This window comes from Monodon monoceros, unplaced genomic scaffold (genome assembly GCF_005190385.1).
Source record: "Monodon monoceros isolate NGI ecotype Baffin Bay Population unplaced genomic scaffold, NGI_Narwhal_1 Super_Scaffold_18, whole genome shotgun sequence".
NCBI lineage: Eukaryota > Metazoa > Chordata > Mammalia > Artiodactyla > Monodontidae > Monodon > Monodon monoceros.
In genome coordinates, this window is record NW_021703774.1 from 122,539,715 (window position 1) to 122,566,907 (window position 27,193).

At 39.0% G+C, this 27,193-nt stretch overlaps 1 protein-coding gene across 1 annotated transcript in view; it reads left to right on the forward strand.

The window, feature by feature from the left end:
• The window catches only part of WLS (Wnt ligand secretion mediator), a 105,691-nt gene that overhangs the window by 12,695 nt on the left and 65,803 nt on the right, over positions 1-27,193 (forward strand). Inside the window, exon 2 of the mRNA XM_029230625.1 lies at positions 24,394-24,666. Within this exon, the coding sequence (XP_029086458.1) occupies positions 24,394-24,666 (273 nt within the window). The remainder of the gene's footprint in view (positions 1-24,393; positions 24,667-27,193) is intronic.

Consider the following 27,193-nt stretch of genomic DNA (forward strand, 5'->3'; position numbering starts at 1 on the left):
GTAGCTAAAATGCTTCAACTTTAAGGTCAGCCCTAAAATTTCTAACACTCTATTCTGGGCTATTCTTTTATAATTTAAATGAGGACAGGTTTCTTATTACTTACTTGAACTTAAAAGATTATGTCACCTTCATGGTTTATATGCTTAGATTTATAAAATTGTAAGTTTGAGGAGTTTTGGGAAGGGACCTTTTCTTGTTATGTTGTATAATAGAAACTAAAGCGCAGAGAAATTGCAATGAAAGAAGATTTGAACCAAGTTCCCTGACTGCTAGGGGAGTGTCTCATTACCTATGCCTACTGTTACAGTGATTACTGCTAGGTCTGATTTATGTATTCGGCCTTTATTTGGCCATAAAGGCAGCAAATTGATTGTGGTTATCCATACTAGCTGATAAAGTTTGCTGGGAAAAAGGAACACACCCTAGTACATGAATCTTTAATGTTCAAATGGGAATGTGGAACCATAATGGAATTTTGTGATTTATTATCTTTAAGAAGTAAGTGTGTTTCTTCTGCTCCCTGAGAGCTGTTTTTTAGGGGCTTCTTTAAGAAGCTCACATAATTTGCTTAATTTTCTATAAACTTTTAAAGATGGAAAATTCATCTTTCAGAGCTTCCCTTCTAAGAATTTTGCAGATGTATTTATGGTTCTTGTTAGAGATCAGTAATGTATTTGTGATGTCAGCTTTTATAACTGCCCTTGACAAGAAAGCGTAAGACATTCAAATAACCACCTCTGCATCCCATTGTGTTCAGCTTGTTGATCTGGTGGGTGGGAATGAATTCATCCACACATTCTTCCAGGTTCCTGAACTGTACTGAAACATGCTGTGTGGAATAGGTGCCTGCAGGCAAAGAGGAGCCTGGGCCTGCTGACTTTCCAGTGGAGCCAGGTGGAAAGGTGGGAACAGAGATTTAAGAAGCAGATGTACACTGAAAGGGAAGGAAGCAAAAACCAAGGAGAAAGCTACGCAAAAGCTGGACTTGGACTTCTCTTAGCCAGACCTTCCAGCTAGAGGTGGAAGTACTGGGGAGGGGACACAGAGCTGACACAAGAGTCAGGGGAGAGGAGGCGGTGGTGATGGAGAGAAAATGGGCTTGAAAGACGCGACAGGGATTCCTCCTTGGCTGGGTCATCACATCATCATGCAGGCCTTCCCTCTAAAATAATGATGTGTGTGTGTATGTGTGTGTGTGTGTGTGTGTGTGTGTACGCACGCTATGAACCTATCCACTGCTCTAAAGGCTAGGTAAAACCACAGCGGAAATGGAAGTTTGCTATTCTAAATATAAGCAAGAGTGTTGCGTTCAGAAGGACTGGATAGAAATCCTGGCTTTACCCCTTGGTGGCTAGGTGGGCTTGAACAAATGATTGAAACTCAGAGCCAGAGTTTCCTCATCTACCTCTTGGGTAAAATGGGAGTGGTAGCGCTTGTGACATTGCTGTGAGGATTAAATGAAATAATCTGTGAAATGAAAAGTATGTATACAGTAACTTGCAAATTGTAACCACATAGAATATGCTACATGTTATTTTATTATTAGTCTTATTCTTTTAACCCAAGAATGATTTCCCAGTGTTAAATCACCCAGAGTCCTTTGGGAGCTGACATAAAAGGTTTTCTGCCTGCTCCGAACCTGGACACAATGGTTCAGGGAGATGTAGGTGGCTCTAGAGTTGGGTTTAGATTGCTTGTGTGAAATTATAATCTAGTGACTAGAAACATGCATTTTTGTCCCCTCCTAATCTTATTTGTTTTTAAGCAAGAACACAATGATATTAAAGGAATTAAAAGCAAAGAAAAAAGAATCCTCCTAAAATGCACCATTTTAATACAATTCCGTGTTAATTTTTTATTTTTTCATACTTCTGTGACTATTTCCAATTTTATATAAAAGAAATGTAAAAGCCTAGTTAGCAGAGGCTCAGACGTTTATTGTTTATGCCTCTACCAATTATGTGTTTTCTTTGGAAATTCAGCAGTCAGTTCCTCCTCTCCTTCTAAAACTCTTCTCTCATACTTAACTCAAGATTGCTTGTTGAACCATTGAACCATGGGAAATTCATTTTCAAAATCTGCTTAATTGCTGTGAGACTTTTAATTTGTTCTGGATGATGGTGCTAATGTCTGGGAACTGGGACCGAAGCCCTCCAAAGTTGTTAATTCAATCAGCCACTGTGCCCTTGCCATGCCTAATGAAGGGAGGGGGGTATCCAGACCCCTCTCACAAAGAGGCTGGGTCCCTCCTGACCACCTCGTCAAAGATGAATAAGAGGGACCCCACAGTTAGGTCGAACACTTGGGGCAAATTACCAGGGTGTCAGTCCACATTATCCAAAGCCCTGGGTTGTGCTTTCCCAAATAATTATTCAGTTGGTTTTATGTAGGAGCCCAGAGTTTTAAGGCATGGTTTTTGTGTGCATGTGTTCACACCTGCTAATCTGCAAAATTCTTTAATCACCAGCGTCTATTTGGCTGTGTCTGAGATCTGTAAGATCATAAACATCACCCCCAGACTATTGATATTCCTGTTAACCACTGAAGTTTTCCATGGCGAGACTGGTGAAAGCTTGCTCTGTCCTCATGATAAATTAGCTTGTTTATTCCTCTTCTGCTTATTTCTATCCTGCTGTTGGTTAGTGTAATGAAGCAGAAGTCCATTGTGTATGTTCATTGGGTAGCGATCCTCTGGCACCAAAGGGGGTAATTGAGTAGAAAGGCAGAATGCTGTTGGTGCATGGGAGAAGTTAACACCACATGAGGTCACCAGGCTTCAAGCTTTAATCAATGTGGACACAATGCAATTGAGATTTTGAAAAGGGTTTGTTTATAGTGTGAGAGTAAGGGTCAGTAGTTAATTTGAAATGCTGTAGGTGTGTTTTCCTTGAACCAAGAAGGTACAGAGCATGTGTCATAGAGGATTGTAAATATCCTCAAGGGAGGGATGTAATTGGGGTGGAGGCTTAAAAAGAAGGGAATTTAAGAACTTCAGTGTGCTTATTATTGACCCATCCATGTTTCATTTAAACTTTTACCATTCTTCACAATGGGAAAAAGACTGTAGGAAAAAACCCTATAAAAGTCCATAGTACAGAGGCACAGCCCTACCAAGAAACAACTTTTTTGGTTTTTTTAAAGCAATGCTTTCCTTTGGGAAGATATTTGGAGTGCTATAAAATATTGCACTAAGAGTACTTAGTAGTACTAATATTACTCTTAGTATTAGCTGCTCATTCTCAAAGAATTCCCACTCTCAAAAGTTTACATCTTTTAGGATTTTTAATTGCCGTGGCTTGAATGAGATAATATGAAAACCCTTAACCCCTCTGCTCATTTATGCTGCTGCCTCTTTCCATTTCAGGCTCCAGTCTAAACCAGGCATGTCTGTCTGCTTTTTGGATTATCTTTGACATTTCTCCCCATTATTTAATTACCTAAGTTTCAACAGCTAGAAACACCATGCTTTTATAATCACTATTCCAATTTGAAAGTAGAGAGGGCCCTATCCTTTTGTTGCAGGGAAACTCTGCAGACCAACGTCTGGTTTTCAGAAATGACTACAGGAAAAGAACATGAAGGCTATGGCAGAGCCAAAGACTAGACATAGACTCAGAGATGCTTTGTTAAGTGCATGTTAAACCTAGGTGATGACTTCATACTCCTAATACCTCATATTTGTATAGTGCTTTTATCCTTCTTCAAAGCACGTTCATAGAAATGATCTCATTTGATCTTAATAACAGCACTCTGAGACAGGTCAGTCCACCAGGAATATTCACATTTTAAAGTTATGGAAACAGAAATGGAGAATAGCTGTGTTTGTGGTTAGTTTTGTTTGAGAAGGGTTGATTTGGTAAGATTTATTTGTGGTGGAGTTACTCTGAGGATTTGAAGATTAATTGCTACTTGATGATATAGGATAAAGTGTAGTAAAAAGCTTAGTTTTTTAATATAGAGAATTACTTCTTACAGAAGTCGATGTATATTAACCAAACATTACTTTCTGAGCTATCTTCTAGGACAAGTACATGTCACCTGTGGTCTATCATGTTTAATTTCCCCACGTAACACTCAGCTGCTCCCTTAAACAATTGTTAAGCAAATATGTCAAAAATATCTCTTTGAAGGAACAACAAATTTTAGCCTGTTGAAGGTGTCCAGGTATTTTGACCTTTCCCTGGGCAGATCTGGGTCTTTAGAACCCTATGGAAAATCTTAAAGAAGGAGCCAGGGAGCACCTAGAGATGAGAGTGAAATTAATTTCTTAATTTTCGCTAGTAAATGGCGCTGTGGTATGGTCACCCACTTAGTAACTCTTCCATGGTATGCCTTTCTCCCTTAAAGTCATGCCAACAAATGCGCATTGAAAAGCCATTTTTGGTGTTGGTATGATAGCCCATAGAATGGACTACCATAACTAGTTTACCTAATCTCCTACTGTTGGACATTGATGTTATTTCTAGTTTGGGGGCTATATAATAGCACTACTGGGAAAACCTCCCTTGTAGTTAAATTTTTATTCATGCCCTTAATTATTTTCTTAGCAATTTCACTTCTGTGAATTTATCTGAGGTCAAAAATCATGCCCATTTTTAAAGATTTTGATAATCTCCATCTCACCCTTTGAGATCAATGATAACCTCACATATACCTCATAAGTCAATCCTGGGAGTGTCCATATCCCTGCATCTTGGCCAGTACTGGGCATTAATTTTATTTTTTAAAATTTTGCTAATGTGCCAAGAATATTTTTTTCTTTTAATTTATATTTCTTTGATTACTAGTGAGGGTGAACCTATTTTCATATGCTTATTGGCTACTTATACTCTTTTGTGACTTGCCTGGTTGTTTCCTTCCTTTATATACTATTTTCAAAGTTGATCATCCTTGTAAAACAAATTGTTAGAGATTAGGGGAAAAGGGAAGACTTACGGAGGAGGATGGTTCAGCCTAATTCTGTTGATAGCAGGATCCTGCATTTCCTTTGTGGTACCTCCCCTTTCCCACTCTCAGACCATGAGCTTTAAGAGAATCTTCATCTCTGACTCCAGTTATGGACATGTGACCAAGCCACAGGGGACACGTGGCTCAATTTAGTCTAATCACAATGAAGTCTGAGATTTGTTGTGGAAACTACCAGGAAGAGATGTCCTCTCTGTTTATTACTGAACCTGAATATGAGATAATATGAGCCTGGAACTGCTGGAGCCCTTCCAATGAAGTCTGAAAATGAAGCTAGTAAAATATGATAGAATTCAGTGACCGTAGAGAGATGAGATCTGTTGATATAATTTGATTTCTCAAAACAACCACTATCTAAAGACCATGGTGTCTCTGGACATTTTTCATCTTCACCTTGCTAATTGATTAATTTAATTTTTGCTCAAGCAGCTTTGTGCAGGGTTTCCTTTCTTTTGCAACCAAAAGACCCCAGACTGATTTACTTACTGTGCCTTTGGTTTAAAGATAGGTCGATGGAGACTGCTGCTATATCGTAGAAGGTGTATTTGGAGAGTTTGCTCATGTTAGGTCTTTGGTAACAATTAAAAAATAAAATTAGGTATGGAACCAACTTCTGTTAGGCACAGCTCTTCCAACTATAGCAGTAGTTGAAATGGTGTGTGTGTGTGTGTGTGTGTGTGTGTTGTGTCACGGTTGGAGCACCAACTGGCTGGTGAAGATCATTAGTGACAATTCTTGGAACTTGGCCAGGCTGTTGGCTTTGAAGCAAAGCTCATTGCAACATGTACTCCTGCTGAGCTAGATGTGTGTGTGAAATGGATGGCAAGAGGATGTCCCAGCAGCTAAAATGAGGTTCTTGATGGCACCACAGGAGAAGCTTAATGACTGCCCAAGCAGGCTAGTATTTGGGGGGATGGCTGGGAAACTTGAGTAGGTATTATGGTGACTCGAGGTTTCTTTGGGGCATCCAGAAATCTGTGAGGCAGAACAAAGGATGAGCTGGCACATGTTACTACAATCCCTGAGCTGGGTTAGTCATGGGCTACAGAAGGAATGCACACATGGATCATGCCTTTGGGCAACTTAACTTTGATTAGAGAGATAAGAGCGATAAAATAAGACAGTCTGTTGTCAAGGTCAAAGTGGGTGAAATGGACTAAGTGCTCTAAGTATTTTTTAGATCAGATATAAAGATTTTTTTGAAGAATTAGGGAGTTTGACCTGGGCCTTTGCAGTGTGGGTGGTCATTGGAAGCACAATTTGATGTACATAATTCAAGACAAGATTCACGTCATTCAGGGCACTGAATTAAGAGCAAGCTTAATAGAAAAAGCTATGAGTAGAGTATTGAGATCTGGCTCTAGCCCCATTTGCCTCCTTAGACATATCATTTAATCTCTCATGCTTCTTCTTGCCTTTGATTATTTGCTGAGTAGATCTGGTAATGCTTTCTCTTGGCAAATAAAGACAGAGGCATGTCTTTCTCAAAGCCAAATACGTTGGCTTTTTCCACCCATTTCTTTTCTTTTTTTAAAGGCATTAAAGTAAGTCCTCAGAGTCTTTAGGTTACTGGCAGATTAGAAGTTTGTTTAGATGGTGATTAAGGTATATCTTAGAACTTTGCTAAATTCTGGGGAACATACAGAGGCAGAAATCATGATAATCTGCTCATCTGTCATGTCATGGAAAGAAAGCGTGAAGTTAATGAGTTGAGATCTCAGGGAACCTATTTCTCACCAGCTATGAGACTAGGTTTGCTTTTAGTATCTTGTCTGTACCCTACCATAGATCTGTAAATCGGTAAATAAGAGGATGTGTATGAAGGCAAGGCACTTATCTTTTGTAATGTACCAAAGACAAATGAGGTGGCACCGTTTTAGCTGAGTAGACAGGCAGGACATACATAAAAATATCATTAATAAAACAGAGCATGGTGTGGTAAAAATATTAGGTAATATTAATTGAGCACTTACTATGTGCTAGGCAATGTGCTAAGTGTTTTATATGCATTATGTTGGCCCACTAACATGGTTGAGCTGGAACTAGAATCTTTGTTTCACTTGCTGTTTTCATGTTTAAAGGTCTAGAGAGACTGAATGATCCTTAAAGCACTGATTTGGACTTCTTTAACTCGATAATTGTATTTTCTTTAAAAACTGTAAGTTCGAAAAGCAGTGGAGTTTTGGGGACAAAACCTGGGGGTGGTTGTAAATTGACCAGAAGGTTTACAAATACCCATAAGGACGGGCATTGTGTTAGACATTGTGGGCAAATCCATTCAGCCTAGGGCCTTCCGTCTGTATTTCCCTTTGTGAACTCTTTTGCTGAATGTCCCATCATCCTTTGTGAGATGAGGTCCTGTTCATCCTGTCTGCTTTCACGACATAAATGTTTTAGGAACTCTCCACAGACTGGCTGGATTGTCTTTTTGGGCTATGAACAGATTGTGTGGGTGATGAGACAAGTAGGAAAAGACTCAGCAATCAAAAAAGGGGGGTGGAAATCTCTTTCTCAGGCTCTCAGAATGGAGCTTGGACACAAAGGGAACTTCGTTAATCATGCCTCCTTTGTAATCAGAATGGTGGAGGCATTTTTTTTAAACCACTATTATTTTGTCCTTTGTCTCGTCTGAGTGAAACCAATTGTTAATAGCTAATCGAGGGGTTAAAAATTTCCCAGACATGGCCAGGCAGAATCAACTTCACTTGATAAAGTAGTGGGTTGATTCTGGTTGGAACACCAAGTCAGGTGTGGTGACAGGCTTCTTGCAGACATGGTGTTGGTCTGATAGGATACCCTTGTCCAAGATCTACATGGTGGCAGCTTTGTGCTTAGTTGTTGAAAATTTCATGCATGTGTGAGAAATGGGGAAGAGATAGGTAAGACTTGGAGGTTTTGGTGAGTTAGGATTCAGTCACTTTGTAGTACTAAGTCCCTAAAACAAGCACTGAGTGGACAACTCCAAACATCTCAATTTACTGAGCAACTTGGACAGCTTACTTGTTTAATCTTTCTGTAGTTGCTTTCTTAGAAATCAAAGGAGGATAATAATCTTTGGTACCCACTTAATGGGTGTAAAATAATGAGAATGTAAATGCTTTGAGTGCCCTGGAGATGAAGAGATAGGGAAAATTCTCTTAATGTATTATTCATATATAATATGGTAAGATGAATCAGTATGGTTTTTTTTTGAAAACCTGTTATTATTTTAGCACCTCCTCCCTTTTACAAAGGAGGTTGTGTGCCTTAGCAGAAGTTGACTTTGTCATAATTTTATTTGCCAAGACAGGTCCAGCAAATTTACAACGTGGTGGGTTTTCCAAGAGGAAAGGTTGAGGTTAGCCCTGTCCTATCCATTCCCTGAATCTGGTGGTGAGTTGTTTTATAATGAATTGTTGGTTGAGGGCAAGTCGAGGATAGTGAAACCAAAGACAATATCAGTGTTTAGAAGAAAGCTGTCAACTGTTATTCTAGCTATTCCTTACCTGGATGTTTGTCTATTTTCTTTAAAAAATTGAATGGATTTTTAAAATCAGATAGTGAGAGCTGGCTGTAAATTCCAAGAAAGGCATCACGGTGTTATTAGGGTTGGAAGACAAAAGAAAGAGCTGCTTGATTCTTGGTCCTTTTTTAAAAACCCTACTGCCCTACCCTATTCAGAAGAGAAAAAAATCCCCCACAAGGTCTTCCCCTCTTATCTGGTACCACCTAAATGATATTTTCTTCCCAGGCAAGATGGGAGTCTACCTCTCCTATTATGGCGATGAACTAATGCTGGTGCTTTTTGCCCAGTGGAGATCCCCACCTTTCCCACCCTCCATTTGTCTGTTTTCAGCAGGAATCCACAATTTCCCAATTCTTTAGAGAAACAGAGATTCTTGTTTTGTAAGGGGCCTGGGAATTTGTCTAGTCTAACCTCACCCACACTGGGGTCTCCCCAACACAGACGACCTCCCTGGCAGCATTTTTTCCATTCCAGTGACGGTTGCTCAGTAGACAATTAAAATTGTTTAATTTTTCAGTCTAGTTGAAACACTATGATGGTTAAATGTTCTTTCTTATAATTCAATAGAAAACTGGTTTCCATTACCATATTGTATTTTCCACTCATGAATCCTGGACTTCCCTTTTGGAATAATCTAGAATATGTGCTGCTTCCCTTTTGTTAGATGGTGGCCTTTCAAATAATTGAAGATGACTATCATTTCTCTCTGACTTTCCCTTTTCCAGGTGAAAACACCGTTGTCTGGTAAGATTCCTTACCAGAATCTTGCTGTCCCTGTCTGGTGATTGTATTCCCAGTCAAGATTAAGTTTACCTCTGCTACCATGGCAACCAGCTACTGCTTGTTGTTTCTGCTTAGAGGAAACCACCATTTTCCTGTCTTCAGTAGAAAATCCATAATTCAAAAATCAACTTGTTAGTGTCTTTAGAACAAATACGCCTCTATTACTGGTGATCAGCTTAGTTCAGAGAGCACCGAGTTCTACAACAGTCTATGTGCTGGCCTCCCCATTTTAACTCATGTAACTCACGCCAAATGTACTTCGCATATATGTCTGCACTGTTTTTTCTCATTAGGAGAAATAGTGTGACCTGAGACAGAGAGAGACTCTGGACTCAGATGGATTTAGGTTCAAACCCCAGCTCAACCCTTTATTGGCTGTGACCTTGGTTGAGTTATTTACATTTTCAGAGCCTCATTTTACTCATCTCTAAATGGAGATAATGATATCTACCACTTACTGCTGTATAAGAATGGAAACCAATCCAGTTAAATCCCCTAGCCTACTTCCTGGCACATATGAAATACCCAGCGATTGGTAGCTGTTATAATCATTTACAATTTGTAGATGACAGCCTGATGCCCTTTGCAGCCAGTCCAGCATGCAGGCAACTGTGATGGTTATGGATTATTCAGAGCTTGGAATCCCCGTAGTTGCAAATTCTGAAAAGGGAGTGTCGCAAATTGGCTTAGTGGGGTATGAATTTTTCTCCGAAGCCCGAGTGATTGGGATAAAGCCGGGGTTCTCAACCAGGAGTGATTTTGCCCCCCAGGGGATATTTGGCAATGTCTAGAGACATTTTTGATTTGCACTACATTTGGGAGGAGGAGAGAAGATGCTCCTGGCAACTAGTGAACAGAAGCCAGGGCTGCTGCCAAATACCCTGTTGTGCCCAGAAGAGCCTCCACATTTATCCAGCCCCAAATGTCAACAGTGCCGGGGATGAGAAACCCTGGGGTAGAGGGCTGGCAGCAGTGTAGCCAGGAGTATTAAGAGGGAATAGGCATGTGCAGCTCTCTGATTGTAAAGAGCCCAGGCTTTGAACGAAATATTGAAATAAAATGATGATGAGATAGTGTAGGTGTAGCTCTGGCTTCATATGGTCAGCCCCATAATCCTAGCTTGCTTTTCTAAAATGTCAGTCCTTCCATCTTCCCAGTGCCATGTGCTGGTTAAATAAGTCCTGCCAAAGGTTTGGATGACTTCTTTGCACCTGTTAATCTGTTTTGTTTGTGTTGCCCCCATGTAAAGGCATGACTAGCCTAATAGAGCCATCTTGAAGTAGTGATTCTGTCAAAGAAATAGGCAATCCCCCCCAAAATGAATTTAAAGTAATATAATAACTTCAGTTCTCTATTCATACTGTGAAACATGGTAAAGAAGACATATAATCTGTAGCACTACTTCTAGAAACCCCCCTTTTCTTCGATGCTTCTAACTTTTGTCTTCCAAAATACCCCTAAAACCTCCTCTGGTAAAATTCCCCCCCAGCCCAAGCCCATCTCTTCCACTTGTCGCTTTTCTCTTGATTGTGTATCATGAAAACTCAAAGAATCCATTTAGCAATAAGTTGAACCCCTGCTGGGGGCTGGTGAGGGCCTGCAACAGAGCAAGCAAAACCAGCATTCTCTCTATCTGCAGGGAGGAGGCAATGGAGGAGGGAAGACCCACATTAATACTTTTAGCTGTAGTCATTTTCTAATAATTTATGGAAATAACTGTGAAAAAAGATGTTATTAAGCCCATTTCACTGAAGAGAAAATTAAGAGCTAATCCTGTGTTCAAACAACAGGCTGCTTAGGATATCCCTGGGGTGTTTCTTAGGGAAAGACATCTTAGATGTTCAAGTTAAAATTCTGATAGAATCATCTCCGATTGCTGAGAACCTCTGTTTTTAATGACCCAAAATTCAGACCTTCTAGTTCCTTGAATGTTTAGATAAACACATCCCTGGTGGGAAGGAGGGGGAGACAGGATAGAGAGCAAGGAGCATGTCACCATCTCCCACCAGATTATTCTTCTCCATCTGCTGGCAGCTTTCTTATTATCAGTAGTTAACATTCATTAAGGCCTCACTATGTACAAGGTACTGTGATAGGCTCTTTTTACTAACTATTTTATCTTTACAACAAACTTACGAGGTGGGTACTCATAGTAAACTTTTCCAAAGGAGGAAACGAGCATTTTGTAAGGCCATGAAAATTGCCCAACTAAATTGCTAGTAAGAAACAGAGTTAGATTTGATCCCGAGTTTTTCTGAGTCTAGAGCCCTTGCTTTTAATTTCTCTTGTTCTGTTTTTGTAGATGCCTACAGCAACCTAAAGAACCCTTTCAGTGAAAGCATTTCCCTTGCTGCCCTGTAATTGTCATTTTCTCTTATGGAACATTTTTTCATAGAGGGTAAACTTTGAAATATATTAAGAATCCAGCAGTTTAAATGAAAATCTGAATGAATGTTATGAATTGATGTCTCGTTAGCAAATTTTGTCCATGATCATTTGGCTTAGGGCAGTGTTTGCCATGACTTCCATTTCTTCTGAATAACAGACTCAGCTCTGTTGAGCCTATTTCTATCAACCTGAAAAATAGAGGTTGGACATACTCCAGATTATTTCATTGTGTTGGAATGTCTTTGTGTTGTTATACTGCAAGTGTATGGGCCATTGGCTGGAAGCTGGAATGGAGTTTTGGGTTTTTTTCCCTAAACGTTTTCATTATGATTAGGTTGGACCACCTTCCCATAGTATGTATTACAGGGGTGTATTTCATCGTGCTGAATATATCAGTATGAAATTTTACATATACAGTTGGCTCTAGCTTGCCTTTGCTTTCTGGAATAATTTGTTGATGTCAGCAGTTGTTGGAAGATAGAAAACACCCAGAGCCCATTTCGTCCTCAATAAGCACCAGAGAAGAGTAGGAGAGTACAGTCTTTTCCTCTAACAGATGTGAAAATACAAGGAAAATGAGGGGAGAAGGGGCTAGATGGGCAAGGCATGGCAGCCTGTAGTGTTGGCATATACATTGATCCTAATTTAAAAGGGTATTTTTCAACCTTAAAAGAATGACTTTCACCATAACATAGAACATATAAATTCCCTTTACAGTCGAAGAATTTCTAAGTTAGGAATGTCTAGCAGTTAAAATACTGCCCTTTACAGTTGAGAGAACTGGGGCCCAAGATTGGTTGAATACTTTGCCTGCTTAGTGGCATATCCAGTACTAGAACTCCGCAATCCTGATTCATTGATAATTCATGATAATTGATAATTCATTCTGCCAAGGTTCTTATCCTCACACTTGTAGTAATTCAGGATAGCAGACCAATTTGTGGCCCAGAGTTGGAGCTCTAAATGTCTGAAGAGTGCTCATAGACTATAATGATGGAGAATGGCCCTAAAGGCTGTCTTTCCATCCCCATCCAGTGCTCAAATGTCCTCTGTGCTCTTTGCACTTAGCAGGAGCATTTGTACTCACACAGGTATGAGTAACTCATTGTGTTCAACTGGTCAGGTTAACTTCGGACCATCTGATTTCTATTGCTCTCAGATTTCCTTCCTTAGAACTTGCAACATTGGAACCACCTAGAATAAATCTAACTCCTCTTCCAAATCTTAGTCATTCATGTATTTGACCTTTTATCTGTAACACCCCCTGCATCATACAGACTGAGCTCTTTAATTTAACAAGCTCTGCACCTCCAGCTTCTTTATATTCTGCCTGTCATATGACATATCACTCATTTTCCTTTGATTCCTCTCTTAGCTAATGACATTGCCATCCATATGCTGCCCATGCAAAGAACTTGGACATCCTTGACTTCTCTCTCTCACTCACGTTCCGCGTTAACCAACAGGGCCCACAAATTCTTCCTCCTAACTAGCTCTTCCCTCCAGTCACAATCGCATTTGCCTGTCACCATTCAGAAGCTCCGTGTGTCATCTCAAGACTTCTGATACCATCCTGTGCTCCACAGTTCCTTCAACACCAGCAATCTTCCATTGCTTTTCTTGGCTACTCTTTTGTGAACTTTCATATGTAATTCATTGGACCACAGAGAAAATCTCATTTAGAGCTGCTAGGTAAATAGATCATAATGCCACAGAAGATTCTTTAGCCCAGGTTTCTGTCTGAGCTGTTTTGTAGATTTGATCTCAAAAGTAGGATTCGATGCCTTTAAAAGCAAGTGACTTGTATAGGGGATGTTAATGAAATGGCCCAAAATTTCCCTATATATGTTCTTAGGAATATAGATTTTGTTATAAAATCTTCAAATTTGCAGCCATTAATTATATACACTTAAGTCTAAGATGCGAATATTTTATCTCATTTTGTCTCCTATTTTTCTTTCCACCATGCAGGCCTTGATCCCTTCAAGGCAGCACTGGTATAGGGTAAATAACTGCTAAGTTCTACCTTTGTGAACCTCAGTTTCCAGGAAATAATGATAAAGAGTGGTATCTAAACATGCTCCCACAATTTTAATATGGGCTGCAAACCCTCATAGTAAAAAGGTAAAGGCTAATAAGTAAACCGGCAATTGAGGCAATGTGGTGTATTGGAAGGCGCAGCAGATGTGAAGTGAGACCAGGGTTCTAGTCCCAGCTCTGCCACTTACTGGTGGGACAAAGCTACCGATCTTCTGCATATGCAGCGTGGACCATTATAATAACAGCTTCACCTGTTTCCTATGAGGATTAGATGATCCAAGTGTCTGAAAGCGCTTTGTAAAATGCAACGTGCAGTTCACATATTAGTTAGTGTTCATGTTTATTATTAACATCGGTAATATTGATAAAAGTAGAATATCTGTACTTTATAAATAATACATGTCTGATAATAATAAATTATAGGTAATAAACATGTGAAATTATTGTAGAATGTAATAGGTACTTCAGAACAAAGCAGCTATTTCTCCTAGAAGATTTAATTTAGGGGTTTTCTAACCCTAAAGTTTCACTCCAAAGGTGTGCCAGTGGTGAGCTTGCTGGTTCATAGAGCCAGGTGGCCACCTTTGTGTCTTCCCTACCCACATAGCTGCTAAGAGCAGCTTTGGGGGCCTCTGCAGGGGCTCTGAGAGATTTTCCACACAAAAGCTTGTTCACCCTCCATGCTGGGTTTATGAGATCATAGCCAAGGTAGTAAATTATAAGATGCTATAATTCACTTTCCATAGGTGGTCTTGGCTGCATTCCACAGCCTTTTGGCTGAATGGTGGCTGATTTTGACGCACTGGCACAAAGTCAGAAATTCAGCCCAGATGACTGGTTTGCTGAGCGATGAGCAATAGTGTCAACAGATGAGCCGTTTGCTTTTTCTGTGGAGGACTTTTGTTTTCACTTCGTGTGTAGTTTCTAGCGTTTTGAGTATTTTTGAAGCGATGGAGAAACAGTAATTGTAGGTATTTTTCAGAGCTAGAGGTTAGAAATATTTGATGTACCTGTCAAGCTTCTTAATTTAATCTCTGTTCGTTGCCAGACACCAAAGTTGAGGGTCAGTTTTTTTAATCTGAATTCAGGATTGCTCCCCCAATTAGCACGTCTAATGGTTGGCAGATTTTACGTGCTAAAACTCTGGCAGGGCTCTTTATGTGCATTTTATTATTTTTTCAAAAAGAGGGAAAAAAAACTGGCACTAATCTTGAGCCTAAAGTAACTTCATGTTTACCACAGCATTTCAAATACTATGTAAGAATTTGGCTGTATGTCCCAAAGCACAGTAATTTTTTTCCTCTTGGTTCCAGCGCTCCTCAATTCCACGGGATCCAAGCCAGACAAGTAATGGAAGCCAAGTGGCGCTTCATGTTTGCTGTGTAGATTCTGACAAATGTAGAGTGATTCTTCTATTCCTCAAAGCTGTTGCATCTTTGGCTCCAGAACAATTGAGGTTGCAGGCTAAGCATTTAAAATCCTCACCAGGCTAAGATGTAAACATACACTATTTTTCAATATTTTTTAAGGAAGGAATGAATTACATAAGTGTTTGCTACAATTTCTGAAACTTTCCTGTCAAAATGTCTGTCATTTATTCATAAGTTTATGTTGTAGGGAACTGTTTTAAAATACATGTTTGACTTGTGTGTGTACAGTACAAATTACTTTGCATTCATCTCTGCTATGTGGGGTGTGTGTGTGTTTGTGTGTTTTGGTGGTGGTAGGTTAGTGTAGAGGAATGTTCTGCTGTGTTTAAAATTTTAGCTTTCTTAGAACAGATGTTAGCATAATTAACTACTACTTACTGAAAACGGCTGGCAAGAATGAATTACACGTCACTTAGTGTACCCCGTTACGCCCACTGGGGCATAGCTAGGATAATTCTGAAAATTACTTCTCCAGATCTTGGCCCTGCACACCCACTTTTGGTTCTCTAGTGACTGAGATTGAATCATGAAATAATATTTTAGTTAGTAATCTAGTAAGATTTAATTGGTATGGTTGAAATATAGGAGAATTTTATCTTCAAAGTCAATGGCATAGGTAGAGTGAGTGTCTGACCATTACAACTTCAGAGCAATTTATGTGAAGGAATTAACAGGCTGAGTCAGTTAATTCTGAAGCACTCAGTTTAACACAACTATTTACACTTTCTTTAGCTGAAAAGTTTTGAAGTGGTCATTATTATGAGACATTCTAAAACTTAGGTACATGCTGTGGTAGATACTAAGAAATCTTTTTAGGAACTGACCTGGAGGGAACAGTAAGCAGAATTGGTCAAGGAATTGCTAGTTGTCTAAAATCTCTCAACTCAACCAGATAATATGATCTGGCTACTTCAGTTGTATAGTATATCCCACATGTATCCTTTTAACTAGAATTAAGGTAGAAGGTTTCTGAGCTTAAGAAAGGCAGGTGCAATCTCTGAGGGAATTCAATTTAATACATTTAAAAGCTAATTTTTAAATTTAGCTGAAGATTCCTTTATGTTAAATGAGTGTTTGGGGGGGTGGTTTGAATAAAACTTGTAGTTGTATAAATAACAGGTATTCATCTGGTCTCCTTGGTTTCTGTGGCCACCTATGTTCCTCTGCCCCTCTTTTCCCCATCGCCTTCCTTGGGAGGGAATCAAAAAATTCTAAGCAAACCCTGGAATTGTCCAAGGGCCTTAAAGGCCCAATGCATTTCATATAAATTCTCATGTAGGCAAGCATAGATATTCAGATAGGCAAAGCTTAGAACCAATTTGAGGATATAATCTTTTATGAACATCTTATACATACCATCCATGATGAACATCTTATACATACAGTTCATAGCCAGGAAATGGAAGTTTTCTTTATATTACAAAGTGAAATGGATATTGAGCCATTTAGCTTTGTAGTTCAGCTGAAAGCTGTGGGGCTTACATTATCCAGCTATTGCTTTTATTCTCTACTTTCGTAGATACAGACATAGGCCAAGTAATTCTTAGTGCCCCAAACATTAATTCCATGCTTTTAAATCAGCCTCAACTCGTTTTAAAAAATAAAGTCTAATATTCACTTCCTAGTATCCAAAATCTTTTAGGGAACAAAGTAGAGAACAAATAAACAAATTAAATTATAAAAAATAAATAAACCAATTATTCATGTTTATACAGGTCAGAGATCATGACAACAGATTTTGAAGTAAGACCAGATTTAAAGAGTTAAGTCAACCTCCCTCTTGGGTCAGTAGAAAGTATGTGCTAGCAGTTGTCTGTGTTTTAATTAATTAATTTATTTTCACTTTAATATTTTAATACGTCTCTCTTCTAAATATAATTCTGTCACATATTTTTACACCTATATAAATAGCTTAATAAGTTATTTTAAGAAATGGGAATGAAATGAAAGGAAATAGCACCTTAAATTTTTATTATTTAGCAGAAGCAAAATAATCAAAAATAAGAGTAATGAACTCTTATACAAGTGCACCGTTTTCTACAACAAAGATAACACTTTCAAGAAAGTAAATAATTGTAAGAATATAAATAATGTACTTTGTTTGAACAGCTCTATAGTTTACCTGGATCAGACTTATTGCATATATTTCATAACAGTTTAAAAATTTATCCAGATTTAAATGTTAAGTCCCCAAATTTATAACATTATATATCACATTTCATTCCAGAAGAGAAAATGACCTGGTCTCAGGGATAGTTGCTTACAGCTTGGATATTTTGTAAACTTTTATATGAAGTATTAATACAATTTCTTTCATTCAGACAATTAAAACAATTTTCCTGGAATACAGTAGGGTACAAAATGTGTAGAAATCTTATAGTTAAATGGGATCAAATCAGACAGCAAAGATTTCCGAGACCATAAAATCTATGAAGACAGGAAGCAAGTGATTTAACTTTCAAGATGTTAATATACAGATCTAACTATTCATTTATGTTTGACATTAAAACAAATTTTGAATAAGTACTGTTACAGCATTTTTTTTCTAGGGACAATCTTATACTGGTTGGGTTATTCTGTCAGTTATTAAATATTCATTATTAGATCATATAATTAATGGGAGTCTACTCAGCTTTGTTTCATTTCATTAATTGTAAGGGTGTGTTTTTATTTTTTAAAAATGTTTTTCTTCCAGTTTTATTGAGATATAGTTGACATACAGCACTGTATAAGTTTAAGGGGTACAGGGTAATGATTTGACTTACATACATCATGAAATGATTGTGGGGTTTTTTTGGTTTTTTTTTTTTTGCGGTACGCGGGCCTCTCACCGCTGTGGCCTCTCCCGTTGCGGAGCACAGGCTCCGGACACGCAGGCCCAGCGGCCATGGCTCACAGGCCCAACCACTCCGCGGCATGTGGGATCCTCCCGGACCACAGCACGAACCCGCGTCCCCTGCATCGGCAGGCGGACTCCCAACCAATGTGCCACTAGGGAAGCCCGACTGTGTTTTTAAATCAGTATGTATAGTTTTGTTTTTTCATTTTTGTTAGCTAAGATGCTATTATAAAAATAGAATTCTCTAAAATATTTCTGAAATGTTTGACCATTTTTAATTAAAATCGTTACTTTTTCAATTAGAGAGGTTCTGGTTATTAATGCTTGTATACATGAATTACCCTTTTAATTGGTCTGTTTTCCACATTCCTTCCCCTTGGAGCCCAAGGCACATTAATCCTGAAATATCATTTCTGTTGCAAGGAAGACAGTCTTCCTCTAATTTAGGTGAAGGCTGTTCTGATAATGGAGACTGCACAGGCTCTTCGGAGACCCCATTGCCTTCTCCCTTCCTTCCGGGGCACCGTGTTGCTCATGTCTGGCCTTGTGGCTACCTATAAGATACCAACAGTGTCTTAGAAGGAAAGATTCCCCCAAATAAAAGTTCTTTGTTATTTGCGGGTCTCTTCATGTCACTGTACAAAGTGAAGCTGAGACTGTTGGGAACAGAAGCCAAGGCCCCCTAGAGAACTAGACCCCTGGTCAGAGAAAGCAAAGGGCTGTAACAAGGTTAGGGCTGTGCAGCATTTTCACCTAGTAAATGATCTCTTCTTAAATTTGATGCTCAAACACAGACCGTACGATGGGCCTTCGGTATCCTCAGATCAAACAGCCAGGGATTGATCTGCTGATCAGGAGGACCGACTATATTGTGCCGTTTTATAGAAGGGACTTGAGCATCCTCAGAATTTGGTATCCATAGGGGCCGTGGAAGCAGTCCTCCACGGATACAGAGGGACGACTGTATTGTGGTTTTCGAGATAGCCTCTGACCCAACACATGCTCTTCTTCAGCGCCTTCCCTACTCCTGTCCCCTTTTCCACCTGGCTAACTAACACCTGCTCTCTTTGAAGTCTAAGTCCAGGCCTCGGGCAGGCAGCCCTCCCAGCCCCCTTCACAATTGATGCCTCCTGTGCAACATCTGTAAGGGCACGTTTCAATCAGGATGGGCTTCTCTGCCAACTTCTCACCCTCCCACACTCGACTGTGAGCAACTCAGGGTCTGGGACTGTCATTTGTCTCTATCTTTAGGTTGCACAGTACCCACATAATAGTAATACTCCTAGATAACTGCTAAAGGAAACTTCTTTACTTGTAATAAAGCAAAGAAATAAATAGTCTGTGTTGGCTTAAACGGAGACCATGTGTCATGTCAGCATGTTGTTTTAATTTTATTTTAACTTTTCTAGGAGGCAACCAAGTCTTGTGTCTCTGTCCAACTCTCTAATTAAAGGTTCTGGCGGGAGTAGGGGCTAATGATTTGATGTTGACTCAACTTTGAGCATGATAGCGGTAGTGGTTGGCCAGATAGTAATTTGTAAACGGGACAGCCATTTGAGATGCCATAACAGGAAGCTGACTGGAGTCAATGAATATTCTTCCAAAAGAAGTACAGGTTTAGTCATTGTTCACTTACATTTTTATTCAAGGTTGCATTGTAATGATGACTGGAATTTTTGCCTCATTCTGGTGAATTCATTTCTCCTGCCTTCCAAATATCTGACTATGGCCCTTTCTCAGGTAATGTCAGGGTAAATATAGTATCACCACAACTATAATTACTTTTCCCTGTAATTATTTATGTATTGTCTGTTTTCCCCATTATATTTACATTCCGCATGGCTGGTGTCTGTTAGGTTCCCTCAAGCACCTAAACAGTGCTTCGTGCATAGTAGGTATTCAAGACATATTTGGTGAATGCAGTATGAGCCTTAGTGATGTATGTCACTGAAGGGTCACTGAATTTTTAGAGGCTTCACGTTGTGTTTGTACAGTTTTTCACAGCCTCGAATTAGAAGTCTTATTGATTTCACATCACTTTAAAATTAAATGTTGTGTAGTGTCAGATTTCACAGTTCTCTGCTCTTGTGGAGAGACGGAGGCCAAAAATACTGTGTTGAAATACAGATAAAAAGAGGAAAAAAAATGGCCTATGTTTGACACGGTAAAGAGAACTGGCCTCAAAATGGGGTGGTGTTTTCAAAGAGTGGCTTGTGTTTTATAACTTCTGTGCCTACTCCAAAAGTTGTGTTAACCTACCATAAACTAACCAGTCCATAGTGCCTGGGCATATTCATTTTGGGCCGACCTGCTCTGTCTATGAAATTGTACTGATGTAGAAGTAGCTTTGGGCCACTTGTTTTCAACTAAGTGCTACGAATGGGTAGAGGGGACATTTATAATAGCAGCTGGGTGATATGACATTACTATCCTAGGAGTACTGAGGAGTGGTTATTTTTAGCTTTCACCTGAGCAAACATGACTCAGTTTGTTGACCTGAATCCATCTAGTTCCTTCTTAAGTACACAAACTATTAATCCCTAGAACCACGCTGGCGACTGAGGCCTTCCTTACGTATAACTGTTGGTTAGTTGACTGTGGCTTGTTCAAAGGTCACCGATAATTTCAGCTTCTCCCATTTCATTCTCTTCTCTTACAATAAAATCCCTCACACTTTTAAAAAACTTAAAGACAGAAATCGAAGTTCTTTTGATTTTAGACACTGCTTTGTGATCTACGGAGTCACGTTGTTGGCTATAGCTGATAAAAACACCTTCTATAGTAGGCAACCAGCTAAGAGCTACAGACTTTGTTTTTGGCTTACTTTGATGTGCTTTCTACCTAAGAAACACCTGGAAATTCACTTTTAGCTGGAGTAGGAAGTTGTCTTGAACTGTAAACATATTATTCAGGGAACATTAACTGTCCATGTTTGAATAACAGAATGTCTGTTTACTTTCTCAAATGATACAAGGGTTTCACCTTTTGAGTACTATTAGAAATGGAAAATGTTGAATTCTCTTCAGGTTTTTAAAGTTAGACAAAAGGTTTCTTAGACTAGATTTATTCAAGTGAAGAAAAATACTTGTGATTCTTATAAGTACAGCTTGAGATGCACTTGCGGCTTCCCAAGTTCATTGCCATGATATTTATGAAAATATTAGTATTCCTGGGATTTTTTTTCTTTATGCAAGAAACACTAGACTAATGAAAGAATGAAAATAATTCAGGCTGCTACAAAGGCAGGCGTTCACCGTGTCCATTAAAACTGCAGCCTTTGTGCCTGTAAAGTGTTCAGCTTCTCTGTTATTAAGTTTGGAATGCGGTTTTGGAGGTTAACTAGGAACTCAGATAGTTATTTTTCATTTTGGTCTAAGGAGGGAAAGACTTGTTTTTCAAAAGGAAAAAAAAATAAAGAAATGAAAAAAGGTTAGGTTCATTTTGGAAGAATAGAAGTTTTAAAATGTAGTAACTATTTTCTGCAACAAATAGTCAGTTTGAGTATGTTAGCCAGAAATAGAATTCATGACTTTTGTCTCCCAACCACATTAAAAGAAGTTTAGTTAAATGTGCCAGTTGGTCTTTGTAACGTTGGTGGGCCATTTAGCAGAGTCAGGATAACCCAAGTTTGATTGGTTCGTATTTCTAATAATAAGTGAAATGTCTGATTTTAGATGGATTAGGTGTAGAATGTATTCATGATACAGTTTTGAGTTTTAAAGAAAAACTTCCCTGGCCTGGATTAGTGGTGGCTCTGTGTTGTGGTATTCAGGATACTACATTGAAGAACTTTCAGCCAGAGTTTAGCAGTACTGTGTTTTCTGGTAAGTTTTAGTAGGCATCATCCCAACGTTCTGGGAACGTAACATTTTACTACTCAGAATTTACTGTTAGGATTGATATTTAGGGGTAGAAAAATGTGTATTTGAGCACTAGAAGTAGGGCAAAGTATTAATAATACACACCCTTGCGTCATAAATGACTTTTCCTCTTGCTTTACATATTCCTCTAGTTGCTATTTGATCTCTGTCAAGTAAGAGATGATTTCTGTTCATAAAGGGTCTGAAAGCACTGTGTGTCAAGTATCATATGTGCAAAATTAAACATATTTAAACCATGCGCATAAACCAGATTTATGTTTTCCTTCCACTGCTTTCAGAGAAAAGTTTTATAAATAGATTTAAAAATATATTGTAGTAGAAGGATCCACATGAAGAAAACTATGAAAATTTTCAAAGAGATATTAAAATGGACTGCAGTTAATGGAGAAATGATCACTGTTCTTGGGTGGGAAAACTAAATGTCAGGAAAGGATGCCAACCCTGTCCACATTAATTTATAGATGTAATGTAATTTCAATCAGATCCCAGCAAAAAATATAAACATGAAATGGCATGGGGGAGGGGTTTTACTCTATCAGATACTGATACAAACCATCAGTTTACGTGACTTAAAACCATGTTGTGTTAGGCCATGAATTTACAGTCCAATACATGGAAATAGACTAGATTGTCCAGAAATATCTATTTGTATACATAAGATAAAGGTGCTGTCATAAAGCAACAACAAAGGAGAGTTTGTTCAGTAAAGAATAATTTAAATATTTAGAAAAATGAAACTAGATTCTCACCTCATCCCTTATATCAAAGCAAATTCCAGGTGGATCAACTATTTAAATATTTAAAAAATGAAATTGTTAAAAATGACTAGAAGGTAAAAGTTTATTGAATTTGGAGATTAGAAAGTCTCTCTATACACAGAAGAATGGGAAAAACATAAAAGTGTGATTGTACATGAAATCTGGGATTTCTCTGTATTAAAATATGCCATAAACAAATTGAGACAGCAGAGGGAAAAGTTGAGGTAAATCACTAGCAAAACATATTAGGCAAAGAATTACTCTTATTTATAGACAACCTTTACAAAACAAGGGGTGGAGGGTTATAGGTAAATTAAAAGAGTGTATCGTGTGATTATTTTGCAACCACTAGTTGAAAAATTTTAATTACATAGAAAATATTTATAATATAATAGCTAAAATTAATTTTATATTTTTTCATGTACTTTCAAGCACTGTTCTGAACACTTTTCATATGTTAATTTGTTTAATGTATACAACGACTCAGAGAGTGTGACAAGATCTGAGACATCGAGGAAGTGATTCCAAGGGAAATCGAAGCCAATGACATTGTGTCTTCTGTCCACAGTCCCCTCCCCTCCATGGAGATGAGTCCTTGGTTCCGGTTCATGCTGTTTATCCTGCAGCTGGACGCTGCATTCCAGCTATTATTGTTGCCATTTAAGAGATAACAAGACTAATACACAGACAGGTTTAGAAATTCACCCCAGACTTTGCTAGCTTGGATTCATGGTGGCACAACCAGAAATGAGAGAGCCAGGCAAGTTGGCTTCACAGCTTGTGTTATTTACCGCTGTTCTGCTCTACTTTGCTAAGTGATTAAAAAGAAGAAGCTACAGATAGGTATGACCCTATTTTGTAACGATATGTGTTAATATTAGTATGTATTTTAAAGTTACACAAATTAATTCCTCTATAAATTTGTATCTAGTTACACACTCATAGAAAAGACAGATAATACTTTGATATTTTTCCAACAGTGGTTCCTTCTCTTTAGTGGGATTTTGGGTAAATGTTGTTTTGAACTTCAACATTTCTGTATTTTGCAAATTTTCTGTTATAATTATGTGACCATTTTATAATCACAAAATTGTGTTGTTAATGTTATATATTTCAAATTTGATGATCCCTCTTGAAATGCATGTATCGTATTTTAGTATACCCTTTAAGTGTCAGTCAGTGTTTGGGTTCCATCCTCTGATAGGTACATTAAATGGGGGCCCAAAGTCAGAAAAATTCTTTCTCTCAATCAAAAGCAGTGTTGTAGAATTTCAGAGTTAAGAAGAATCTTAGAAACCAGCCATCTTGGTTGAATTTTAGAAGCCAACCATCTTATTTCTCAGATGAGGATCCTGAAGCTACTATAGATTTAACCAATTTACCCAAAATTACCTGAGAGTAAGTCATTCAACCAGGCTTCAGACCCAGGTCTTCTGACTTCAGACACTGTGTTCTGTGAAACCCCAGAGGTCTCCAAGCCCTCAGGCAGGTGGAAAGTGAAGCACAGTTGATTTTTGTGACATTTGTTTGGAATGATGAGGGAACTGAAGAAAACAAATGTATTCTTTCAATAAATAACCGTCACTGAAAACAATGGGAAGGCTCTTGGGGATGCTTTATGATGCCTCTGGAGGTCACTGAAGGATCCTCACCCGGATTTTGGAGATCTCTTGGTATTAATGACCTCAAGTTATAGAAGGTGGTGTGAAAAATGGAGAGAGGGCAGTAGTGGAAAGAGTATTAGATAGAAATAGGCACTTCCGTGGATGATTCTTCTAAAACAGGAAAATATTCTCTTTTCAGCTCCAGGACCCACAACGGCAGTGTCCTACATGTCAGTGAAATGCGTGGATGTCCGTAAAAACCATCACAAGACAAAATGGTTAATGCCTTGGGGACCCAACCAGTGTGACAAGATCCGAGACATTGAGGAAGCGATTCCAAGGGAAATCGAAGCCAATGACATTGTGTTTTCTGTTCACATTCCCCTCCCCTCCATGGAGATGAGTCCTTGGTTCCAGTTCATGCTGTTTATCCTGCAGCTGGACATTGCATTCAAGCTGAACAACCAAATCAGTAAGTGCATTCTCCCCATCCCTCTCCTATCCTGGAGAATTTCTCTCTTCAGGCTTTTCAGAACCAGTTATAATAACAGTAAAATAATAGTATTACTAGTGACAATTATCGACTGCTTTCTACTTACTAGACACTTTTCTGAGTACTCTACCTGAATTAACCCGTTTAATTCCTAGAGGTAGGTCTTATTTCATTTTACACATAGAAAACTCAGGCATCAGTGAGACTGCCCAAAGTCAGAAGGCTAGAGAGTGGAAGAGCTGGAATTCAAAGTCAGGTGGCCAGAGCCCTGCCCTAACCAAGTTTTATAACCTCTCTAGTGCGGAGAGGGGGCTCATCCTAGTGGAGTGATTTGAGGGTTTCTGAAAGGTCGCATCTTTGCAAATGTCTTTTCTGGCTGGGCTTTGAGTGAAGCCATTGCCTTAGAAAAATATACCTGTCAAAATGGGAACACCAACCCACAAGCACCCATTTTCCCACAAACCGGGTTATTTTTCTAGCTTACTCAATTGTGATTCAAGACTCTGAGGGCATGAGGCATATAAACATTTTGTGAGGAGGAGATTATTCGGTGATTTTGGAGAGGAAGATCCACTTGTGGCATCTGAGGACAGTATAGGGAATCTGAAATTGAGAAGGAAGAGAACATTTTTTACTGAAGCAGGACCAGGGGTGAGAGTGAAAGAGAAAAAGGTGTGTTGAAGACAGCTCTGCCTAGGGCCTGTCCACGGATTAAAGCATTTTTTCAATTCTAATTTTCCTGTATCAACAATTATCTTGATACACAATCACATTGATTTTACTCTGTTTAGGAGTTGGAGCAGTATATGTGCCTGGTTGACATTTTACCTGGAACAGATTATGCTAAGATAATTTTTCAGAATGTAGAGTTTCCACCCTACCCCTAATTCATTCAGTCTCTTACCCATTATTTCAAACCGTTTTTGAGTACCCACTACAGCCACATACCAAATTGATGGCTGGACATGTGGTTACATGTGAAGACACTGTCCTTCAAGGGGCTTATAGTTAAGTGGAAATGACAGGCAAGTAGCAAGTCATTACAGTATAGTGTGCTAGGTGCTGTGACCAAGGTATACCCAGGATCTGTGGGAGCATAAAGAAAAGGCTTCAGAGCAGAGAAAGGGAAGGCTGCCTTGGTGCGCATACACACACACACGTGTGTGTGTGTGTGTGTGTGTGTGTAGAGGTGAGCAGACACATCTTTGAGGTGAGTGTTAAATAGTGAAAACCCTGACAAGGAGTTGGGGTGAGGGTGGGTGCAAGTGGAAGAGCATTTTAGGTAGAAGTAATGGCTGATGGGCACATCTGGACCTTCATAACAGCATTCAAGTGTTACTTCCCACATCCCTATTCTCTTGCCTATTGACTTGCTTACTCATTCATTGCTTGTGTAACACATTTGTTCATTCAAGCTTTATTAAGTCTCAACCATGTGTTAAGCAGTAGGTACTGAAGATACAAGATTGAACAAAGCACTAGGGAAGAAGTGGTTGGGAGAAAGACACTTAAACATACCGTAAGGAAAGATAAGTGCTATAACGAGAGGAATATGCCATATAATGTGTGAGATTCGGGCAGGAAACTTTGCTATGAGGTTAAAAACTGAGACTAAAGCTAATGTATATATCTTGAGGTTTGGGTTTTCATATTCCTAATTCTAAGAATGTATTCAAGAAAAGGAGAATTACAACAGTTAGAGGAGCCATGGTAGGCTGACATGGGTAGGTTAACTGGCTTATTTATGTTTCGGTGTGAAGGTCAAGGACAGAGTTCTCTGTTATCTGGTTGCCTGTTGTGTATTTCAAGAATAATGTTCCCAGACAGACTCCTAGCTCCAAGTATAAAGGAAATGATTTACTCTGTAATAGAAATTAAATAATTGCTCCGTATTGACTGTATTAGTGCTGGGTATAACAAATTATCCTGAAATTTAGCAGCATACATCAATAAGCATGTATTATCCCCCTATTTCTCTGGGTCAGGGATCTGGGTACAGCTTAACTTGGGAGTCTCCAGCTGAGCTTCTCTTTCGAGGTTGCAGTCAAGCTGTTGTTCTGGTCTGCAGTCTCATGAGAAGGCTTGAAGGCTCGACTGGGGGAGATCTGCTTCATGTCGTCACTCATGTGGTCGTTGGTAGGCCTTGTTCCATCACCACATAGGCCTTGCCATGGGGCTGTCTTACAGTAGGTCCCCCCCCCCCCCCCCATAAGGGCTAGTAATGAGAGAGAGGCAGAGAGAGAGAGAGAGAGAGAGAGAGAGAAAACGAAAACGCAGGTGCCTAAGACAGAAGCCACTCAGTCTTAGAAGTGACATCTCATCTCTTCTACTGTATTCTACTGGTTAGAAGTGAACGAGCAAGTCCAGCCCACACTTGAGGGAGATTACATAGGGTATGAATATCGGGAAATGGACATCATTGAGGACCAATGAGTTGATCAATCAAGCCTATATGATGAAGCCTCCATAAAAACCCAGAAGGAGAGCTTCCAGGTTGGGGAATCAG